The sequence below is a fragment of the Thunnus thynnus genome, chromosome 1, assembly GCF_963924715.1.
Source record: "Thunnus thynnus chromosome 1, fThuThy2.1, whole genome shotgun sequence".
Lineage (NCBI taxonomy): Eukaryota > Metazoa > Chordata > Actinopteri > Scombriformes > Scombridae > Thunnus > Thunnus thynnus.
The window spans coordinates 13,030,662-13,040,675 of NC_089517.1; the positions used below are offsets into that span (position 1 = coordinate 13,030,662).

The following is a 10,014-nucleotide window of genomic DNA, read 5'->3' on the forward strand; positions in this document are numbered from 1 at the left end:
GCAGCAGGTGACTCAGCATGTTTTTGTTGCTTCTTCTTAGACTGATTCAGTTTGAGCACCCTGAAGATGTCACCGCAGTATATTGTGACGTTTTGAAACATGTTCACATCCTGCTATTGTCATGGAGAGGACATGTATTTCTGTAATTTATAATAAACTGTGAGAACATGTTTATCTGCCAGGTAAGAAGATTTTGTGACATCCAGCACTTATAAAACCAGTTTAATACCCTTTTGGGTACTAAATGCAATCCAGTCAGCTCTAAAAAAATTTTTATGAGTTCCGATTTAGTATTTTGGAGATATGAGCTGTTTGCCTGATAGAAACATGAAGTAGGAGATTTAAAAGTGAAGGCTGTCATAATCCAGAAATAATCCTGCTTCAACCATTATTTTATTAAATCTATTTAAAAACACTATAGACAATGTCTGTTTTTGAGAGCTATGATAAAATACACAATAGATTTACCAAGGAACAGAATCTAGGGCTCATTATTGGAAGAGCGAAACCATGATGATATGGATGACAGGGACATTTTACAGCTCCTTTAATTTTATACTAACTTTCTGAGTAGTAATATAACAGTTCATTCATAGGACATTTACAGGCTGGTGCAGTTAGGTACAAACTGTGAAGGAATTTTCATACATAGGATTATGAAAATTAAACAGACAGAGAAAGGGCAGACAGTTGTCTTTCTTGAGTCAAATTGTAATCTACCTCTCTGTCTCCACAAGGCGGTTGTCAGGGGGGGCGGGTGTTAAAGTAGGGCAAGAGTTCTGCGTGTTGTGACTTGGACCACAGCTGTCTGCTATGCAGGAATCCTTATCTAGAGAGGTTTAACTAGGCATGTAGACAATTCTCCTGCAGACCTGACACATTCCCATGTGTGAACACTGTTGTAACTGTTGTTTCCTTGATCTATCAGGTTTGTGTTTGTCAATAAATCTCTTCGCTCAAGGCATCCATATTTCCAAAGCTTCTGAATTAGTAAGCTCAATATTTCTACAACACAAATTATAAGAAAAAACAAAGAAAGAGTTAAATTAGTGTAGTTGGTAAGTTCCCACTCATTATATTTGGGTTCATATGTTGATAATATCATAGCATGTTGATATATAAAACTACACATTAGTATTTTCTGTCAGTTAATGAATTGTCAAAAGTCTGATTTATCAAGAATTTTTGCAAATTAACGGCTACATTATGAACCTAAATATAATATACTGTATATAATATGACTTACCAATTTAATGCTTGTTTTCAGTTTTTTTCTTATAATTTGTACCAAATTGCACCACACTTACTGTAAAATGTGCTAAAAATTAACTGTCAAATACCTGCAAATTACTCAGAAATTAGTTTAAAATGAAGGGACCTGTAAAATAAAGCCTCACCGATGACACAATTTATTCTGCTCTAAATATTATCTGAATGAATCCATTTTTAAATACAATATGCATATATGTTTACAATATTTGTAAGCCAATAAAGTCAATTACACGTCATGATGTGTTGAATTCGAACAGCAAGAAGAATGTTTTATTTATTTGTTTATTTTTGTTTTGTTTGTTTGTTTTTATAATGCCGAGTTTGTTTTTTTGCATCGGTCATAAGTCTCAGTTTGGGGGTTTCCGTTTACCTGGTGACGTCACATGTGAGATGAATTCACCTGTTTCGGGGTGTGGCCTGAGATCACTGCAGTCTCACCGCAGGCAGAGATACTTCCCAGGACGAAACAATGAACAGTTGCGTCTAGGCTCAGGTCAGAATACATCCTTTTATTTTTAAACGTCTTCTTTTCCTTTTTGTCGTTTGAATTTTACTTTTTTCAAAAAATCCAGAGCCAAATAGTTTTGTTTGTTTTGTTTTGTTTTTTTAACAGCAGCAGCAGTCCTGACATGATGAGACTACCTGCCGCGACCCTCCTGTGGTCGCTACTGAAAGGTAACTTTAATTTATTTACATACTGGCCTCGTTTTGTTTTAAAAGAAGTCGTGTTAACCCGTTTATAAGTTTAAAGCCTTTCGAAATGTCCACTGAAACGAGCGCACCGGAGGTATCGGTCACATGACAGTTCTTGTTTATTTGACACATAGATGCATATCTTACTTCATTATTTGTCCTACAGTAGGCCTTCTAACAGTTGAAGCCTGCCGTTATGAAGCTAACAAAGAGCCTTTGTTTAGTTTTGACGTGTCATTTCTTTATTTTATTATTTTCCTTTCCTTGCCTACTTGCAGGATGGTGGTGGTTTAGTGTTGCTTTTAGATTCTTTCTAGTCTTCCAGCTTGTTTCAAAGAGTCACTGTGGCCTCTCCACATTTAGGGACTGATGAACTCAACAGGTTTCATTCCAGCTTTTGAATGTTTGGTCAGTAGTTTCACAGTAAGCCATTTCCTGTCACCAGTGTCGCCTTTGTCTGTGTCACCAGTTTTTCTGGTTCTGCCACTTTGAAATGAACTCCTTGGTTGAGCAACACACACACACACACACACACACACACACACACATACAGAGTTTGTTTCATTATTACCACACTCCTGTTCCTTTACTTTTGGCCACACACAAGCTACTGTTTCTCTAACTTGCATCTTTATTGACACATGACATAGCTTCATTTCTTCCAATGGCATTAGCAAGAATACACAAAATACTGTATGTAACCATCTGTTTGCTGTCCCTCCGCAGTGTCGGTGTGTATTCAGGTGAATGTTCCTCAGCAGGAGCGCAGCACAGCTCTGTTTGCCTCAGTGATCCTCCGCTGCGACTATTCCACCTCTGCAAACCCCCAAGATGTTCTGGTCACGTGGAGGTACAAGTCCTTCTGCAAAGACCCTGTGCTAGAGTACTACTCCACAGGTAAGACACAACCTGCGCACCAAAAGAGAACATAATGCAGAGAAAAAGTGCTGGTATAACTCTCGGAGAGGCTGGTGTATTTTTGTATTGTAAGCCTCTTAAAACGTGCATATCAAGAAGTTATCTGTAAAATCAGTAGACTATTCCAGCGTCTATGTCCAGGCAAAAATCTCTGTAGCAAAGCACAACCCTGCCTTAAAAAAAAAAGCTTGTTTCCTCAGGCTGTCAGGAAGGTGAACTCTGTCCTTTGACCTCTGTGGAGCCTTTTCTAACACATTGTCCTGCATATTTTTGATAAGAGTGTGTGCAAATTTACTGTATAGTTTGCCTACAATTGCGACACATGTTCATCTTCATTTTTATACATATTTATATTATTTATCTTTGAATTTTTTCATTTATTTTTTAATATTATATAATTTTTTAATTCTTTTAGCACATCTTTGATGAGTACGCTACACTGTATTTTTCTACACATGTTGCTTGTGTATGTGACAAATAAAACCCTTAAATCCTTGAAATATGATGAAGGGACTTGCTGAAGCTAAACTCAAAATGTGTTTGCATGGATGATGAAGGTGTTTAAGCTGGTTTGGTTTTTGTTTACGGACAACATTCAGATATATTTATAGCAATACAACAAATCAGACTTTTCTCAGGTATCGGATGATTATATTCTGGATTTGGAAGTAAGTCACTAGAAGGATAGTAAGTTGTCATCTTGTACAGCTAGAGCTTTTTGTGATGCTTCATGAGAAAGATGTTTTGATCATTATACCTACCCAAGCATACAGGTATAAAAGGTGTTTATGGGTGCCAATCGTAGGAAAGATTGTAATTTATTGTGTTAATGAAAACTTTGCCTATGGTTCTGCAGCATACCAGTCTGCACTACAGTTAGGTCAGGATCCAGCGAATGATTGTCCGGATCGCCAGCGAACGGTACGCACTGTGATCCAGAAGAGAGGAAGCAGCGAGCCCATACTGGGAACACAATACCGCGAACGCAGGATCACCATCCAAAATAGTGAGTTCATACAAACACTAATATGACCCCCTGTGGTGGCACGAAAGCATGTTAGGTCTTGAGATTAAATGTGGTTTTAAGAAATACAGTATTTTAACACTTTATCATCCACATTATAATTTGTTTTGCTTCAATTAATACTTCATAACAAAGCTGAAAGTCTTGTTTAATTTAATTGTTTAATTAATTTTAGCAAAATTGTGAAAAAGTATACTGGTTGTAGCTTCTTAATTGTGAATATGTGGTTGTTTTCTTAGTACTGCATTACTGTAAAGTGAAGTGAATATATGTTTTTGGTGTCACCTTGGGCTCTGGGAAATGATGACAGGCATTTTTCACAATTTACTGACATTTTTTATATCAAATAATGAATTAATAATTGAATCACAAAAACCTGCAGGTTTATCGATTTATGAAAATAATCCTTAGTTGCAGGCCTGCTTCATAACAATTATTACATTAGAGCAAAGAGAACATGGTCCATTCTCTCAGCAGTTAATAGATAAAGACATCCTGACGGACCCAGTCCCAGTGTGAGGTCTTATTCATTTGAATTTGCAAATTACATCATAGTAGAAATAAAACATTTCTATCCACATAGATTTGGGATAGATTGTGTTTATCAGATGCTTTCCTTCTTTCAGAGGAAAGCATCTGATAAACACAACGGCAAACCAGTCAAGGGCATTTAACTGGAAGTGTGTGTTTGTGTGTGTTTGTACAGGTGCAGACTTGGTCATCAATGAAGTGATGTGGTGGGACAACGGGGTGTACTTCTGTAATGTCGATGCTCCTGGAGATACCAGTGGAGATTCTGACAAAGAAATCAAACTCATCGTCTACCGTAAGAAACAAAAAAGGAAAAAAAAAAAAAAGTAATCACTGTTCAGGGTATGTCTCGGAAATAGCCTTCAAACACTCAGCACTCATGAAATAAAACACAAAACACTGATGTAGTTGATTAATATATTGTGACAGTATATGGAGGCATTACTTTCTAACACAGAGGTCAGGAAGAATGTGCAGCAGGCTTTTTATAGTACTCACAGAAACAAATAAACCTTCTGGGATTTGTTCCTAATGTTTATCCAGAAGCAGTCAACCTATAGCAAACTCTGGATGCACCAGGAAAGATTGAGTTCTAGCAAGGCTCAAAGTTCAACACCAATATTAAACTCAGAGAGAGGATGTCTTCTCCATGCCTTTGAAGAGTCTCCCAGGATTGAGCTAAAAATCTCCTGGCAACACAATATCTTCTGAAGTATTTTGGATCAACACAGTAACAAAGGCATATAGTAATAATAGAAACACATACAAAGTGAATAAATGATAAATCTTAATGTTTCATGCTGGTTTACTTTCACAGGTACACTCACTGATTTTGATATATTGCCAAAATCTGCTCCTGAAGTCCACAATTCTCACACAGTTGACTCCTAATGTTTGTTTGTTTTTAACTAAAATGTGCACAAATTTGTTTCACAACCACTGTTATAAATCGATGTCTGGGGGCTGTAGTATGGCAGAATTGAGTGTTATGTTTAGCATCAAAATACACAGAAATAACTTAATGGAATATTTGTAAGCATGTCTCTCTCTCTCCTTTCTCAGACTGGCTAACAGTGTTGTTCATCATCATTGGAGCTCTCCTTCTGATCATGCTGTTCTGTATCTGCTGCTGCCAGTGCTGCCCTCAGGCATGCTGCTGCTATGTCCGCTGCCCCTGCTGCCCACGGAAATGCTGCTGTCCTGAAAAAGGTAGAGAGCAGGGATGGTTTGGAAAACTCTCCTTGTTGGTGTGTTTAAGGAAGCTCTGACATCCAAAACATGACAGTGGACTTCTGAAAAGCAAATTAAATCACAAGCTCTGTTGTCAGAGATACTCTACTGAAGATAAACGATAACATGGTTGTCATGAAACAGATCATGTGAATTTGGTCATATGAAATGCTGTTCAACAGCTGACATGACTCTCCACTTTTGGATGCTAGGATTTCCTACAAGAACATGAAAAAACAAACAAGGACTTTTCAAAACTATTTCTGCATGCAACTGTGATGTTGAAGATTGTCTTCGGGGTTGATTTATGACCTAAAAGTACTCTGCTTTGAATACTAATTTGTGCCTGATATGGATTTTCCACAAAAACATTCAATTACAATTAAAAATTTCATCTATTCCTTCTCTATCATTGAAAAATTCAGAATCTATCAATACGTAAATGTGTTTCCTTCAAAACTATAACTACTGGACACAGGATGTATCATACGTTACCAAAAAGTCTATTCTCAGTGTGTGGTTTGAAACTCTTGGTGTAAAGTAAACATTTGTTGTTCATGGACTAAAATCTAAGTCTTTTAACGTATGTCAGTGTAGAGAAAGAGTTTGTATACTTGGAGAAGACCTTCCCGTATATATTTTACAGAATATACTGTCTTCATCTTTCAGTGGTGATGCAGCATCGTATGATGAAGGATGCTCAGAGGGCCATGGCTCCCTGGATGGGAGGACAGCCGGTATATGGACCAATGAGCCACGCCTCCTCCCAGATGAACCCACTACTTTACTCAGGTACACACACAACATATCAGAAAGCAAGTCAGTTAATGAGCATTTTGTATATAAATACCTCCAGTAACAAAATCTACAAATCTCCGAAACATTATGATTTTATTTTATTTGATAAATTGTTTTTCTCCCTCCAGGATCTATGTCAGGGAAGAGCATCCCTATGAAGCCTATGCCCCTCCCTCCTCCTCAGTCCTCAGCGTACAGCATGCCCGCTCCCAGCGTCCATGGCAACCACACCCCTGCCAACACCAATCAGATGCTTGACTACCTGGAGAGCCAGGTGAGGGGGATGGACATGACCAGTCCTCTGCTACAGGTATGTAACCGCCCAGTATTCCCTCATTTTGTCTTTCCCAGCTGTATTTCTTTTTCTATTCTAGTATATTTAATTGTAGTACTTAAGTATCTACTTGGAGATCAATAAAATGGCTTTTAGGTGGGGATGGTTCAAATTACCAGCTGTTTAATTTGGAGTGAAATGAATTACAGACCTGAATACTCTGAATTCTGTAATCAAGAAGAAAAGACTTTTGTGCATAAGCTACCAGACAGTAAGTTCTTGCAAAATAAAAAAGTAAAGGTGCATTTTAAGGTATTTGTGATTTATTGGTAAAAATCATTGCCACGGGCAGAAGAAGATGAAACCCTATTTTTTCAGGTCATGTCACAATGCAATACACACCTGACTTGAAGTTTAAAAATAGCTGAAACTATTTTTTGATGCAACAAGTCACTTTTGTTTCAGGTGAGGTGGCCTGCCTCCAATCTTTTGAGAAACATTTTGCTTTTTTTGTAATTTTCCTAAATGCTCCAACTAGATTGACAACTGTCAGGGCACTAGTTGTATTATTCCCTGTTGGGAAAATGGAAATAGTGTAGCATTTCTTGTGTATAACTGCAGCACACTGAAACAGACAAGTGGTTCTCATTTATATTTACTTCTCTGTTTCCTCTTCTGTTTTCTTCCTCCAATCAGTCCCAGCCACACATGCAGCAGATGCCGCCTCCTCCCCAGCACATGCAGCAGATGCCCCCTCCTCCCCAGCACATGCAGCATATGCCACCTCCTCCCCAGCACATGCAGCAGATGCCACCTCCTCCCCAGCACATGCCCGTCACAGTCCCGTTTTCCCCTGGCCCTCCCAGCATGATCTCTGCCCTTGATGATGGCCCAACAGAGCGCCGTGTCATCACACTTCCACCACTAAGAGAGCAACAGCTGGGCAGAATCCCACCCCCTGCGCCCAAGACTCGCCCCCCGAGCTCCAGCGATAGCAGCCGCAGCGGCTTCGGCCGTCGTAATGAGCGAGGAGCAGCAGGTAGACGTTACCCGTCACCCACCCGGTCCAGAGGTGTTCCCAGGAGCTACAGCCAGGAGTTACTGGACAGGCCGAGTGGCAGCATGGTGCAAGGAGGCATTGATCGCCCCCGATCACGTTCCAGGGACGATCTGTTTGACAACAGGTCCAGAGCGAACTACTCTCCACCTGCATCACGGCGATCGAGAAGAGGGTCCTGGAGCTCCGATGATGAGGCCAGCAGTCGGAGAGGAGGAGGGGGAAGAGGAGGTGGAGGTTGGGGTGACAAACCTCCCAGCTACACAGAGTACGAGCCTGGACATAAACCGGGTGCAAGGAGGAATGAACGCTACTCTGTAAGACACTCCCTGCTTTAGTTGACACACAGTCTTGCAACTACACCAACGCACTTACATCAAGACAGACGCACACATACACACACACATCACACACACACACACACAGTCATCAATAAAAGGTTAAAGTTATGCTGATTGCTAGTAAAGTGAATCTAAAGTTAGTGTGTCTCTCTCAGGACAAGAGTTCTCGCAGTGGCACCAGCGTCGTCATCTGAACCCTCCAGCTGTGAAAGGCCCTGTGACCTCTGTTTCAGAGAACAAACACACCTCACTAGAACCGGGAGCTGTTAATTTCCTTGTTGTCTGACTGCTGGTAAACTTTTAAATACCACCATTTTATGTATAAAAATAAATCAGGAGCTAACTCTTTTATTACCCTTTGATTAAGTGAAAAGCCGGCTCTTACCCAGTACAGAGGGATTCATGAAATGTGAAATTGAAAGATTCAGAAATGTGGAATCATCCCTCTTCTCAAAGTGTGCAGGTGGTAAAGTAAATGTTTGATGTCAGTAAGGAAACAACTGTGGTAGCTTATAAATGCTTTGTTTTTTTTAGATATTCTTTACTTTTTTTGTGATAATACCGCCCTCTGCTGGTTAATTTTTTAAGTTGAAATATTCTGGGTGAGATTTGAAGTAGAAGCCTCCTTTTTGAAGTAACAGTTGAGTTCTGTATTTGATAAAGCTATAAACACTTAGTGCAGAAGAAGTGACTCCCTCAGGGCCAGTAGCACCTTTTAAGTCTAAAACCAACAAATTACAACTGTTGTTACATTAGCCTGGAACTATTTAAGCCCATAAGATATGGAAAAAATGCTTGTTAATGCTGAAATTAGCTTTTGGATTTTTTCATCATTTTTGTAAATAGTTATTTTTAATACCTCCTGGATGTCTTGAAGTAACTATATTGTGTTTGTTTTTCTTATTATTTGAAGGAACGTCTGTGTACAATTGCAACGACTATTCTGTGTTCAGATAATGATAAAGTACTTTTAAACATTTGTAAAGTATTTACACACAATGCGTGCATATAACAGTAAATATGGTGTGTAAATAAGTCATTTACATAAAGTTGACATTGTCTTGTAGGAATTGAAGAAATGTCAATAACTTTAGGCCACTTTTCCAGTGTACATTGCAGAAAACCCACAAGTTTTTTTATTTGTTGTTTTTATTTGTTTTTATCCCTTTTGCTTTTATCATTGTAATTTTCCGAAACCCATTTTACCTATTCCTATGTGGAGTTATAGTTAAGTCTTCTCTGCCATTCATGTTTTTACATGGTTATGTATTTTCTCCTTCTTTTTTAAAAAACATTGTACAGTACGTTCAGTTTGTGTTTGATAATAAACTTTGAAATGGCAACTTTATGCTGTTGTTATTCCCATTTGAACTTTTAATGTTTTAAAGCCTCCCAAAACAAGTCATTATCAAATGAGTACAAGTTTGTATTATTTAACAGGCTTCAAGCCATGACCTCATGTTAAAATAAAGTAATGATTTTTTTTTTCATTTAAAAAACTGAATTTTATTTCACTATTTATATTACTGCTGTGAATGTGTTTATCCAACAACAATAAACAATACTTGATGGATTTAAAAAAAAATAGTTTTGATTTTTTTTTTTTCTCTTTTCTGTTTTTGCTTGCTTATTCTATTTGGCAGCTTTATGTTTAGATCAAGATGGGGAGTGGGACTGTAACATTATTGACATGATTTCATGGGGTGGGGAGGTTATCAGTTTGCACACACTGAAATGAAATTCAGTTTCTCCCAGACCAAAACAGTTCAGTTGCAGAATAAACAATTTAAACAAACTGAACTACTAAAAATGTACTAAGAAAATATATTGAACAAGTTTCAAAGACTTGAAGGAGATAATGCACTTACAGTGTAGG

The 10,014-nt window shown here is 38.3% G+C and overlaps 1 protein-coding gene across 1 annotated transcript; it reads left to right on the forward strand.

The window, feature by feature from the left end:
• The first annotated feature begins 1,652 nt into the window (after positions 1 to 1,652).
• On the forward strand, positions 1,653 to 9,486 carry LOC137180251 (immunoglobulin-like domain-containing receptor 1). Its single transcript, XM_067585559.1, has 10 exons — positions 1,653 to 1,765; positions 1,886 to 1,947; positions 2,692 to 2,862; positions 3,740 to 3,889; positions 4,614 to 4,733; positions 5,501 to 5,647; positions 6,338 to 6,460; positions 6,595 to 6,776; positions 7,437 to 8,114; positions 8,294 to 9,486. The coding sequence occupies exons 2-10, from the start codon at positions 1,902 to 1,904 to the stop codon at positions 8,330 to 8,332; spliced, it is 1,656 nt and encodes a 551-aa protein (XP_067441660.1). The 5' UTR covers positions 1,653 to 1,765; positions 1,886 to 1,901; the 3' UTR covers positions 8,333 to 9,486.
• Positions 9,487 to 10,014: the final 528 nt, after the last annotated feature.

Excerpts from the sequence above, each read along its gene's own strand:
- LOC137180251 (XM_067585559.1), top strand. The coding sequence starts at position 1,902 with ATGATGAGACTACCTGCCGCGACCCTCCTGTGGTCGCTACTGAAAG. Across the intron at positions 1,948-2,691 it reads CCTGTGGTCGCTACTGAAAG|TGTCGGTGTGTATTCAGGTG; the intron begins GTAACTTTAATT and ends GTCCCTCCGCAG. Across the intron at positions 2,863-3,739 it reads GCTAGAGTACTACTCCACAG|CATACCAGTCTGCACTACAG; the intron begins GTAAGACACAAC and ends ATGGTTCTGCAG.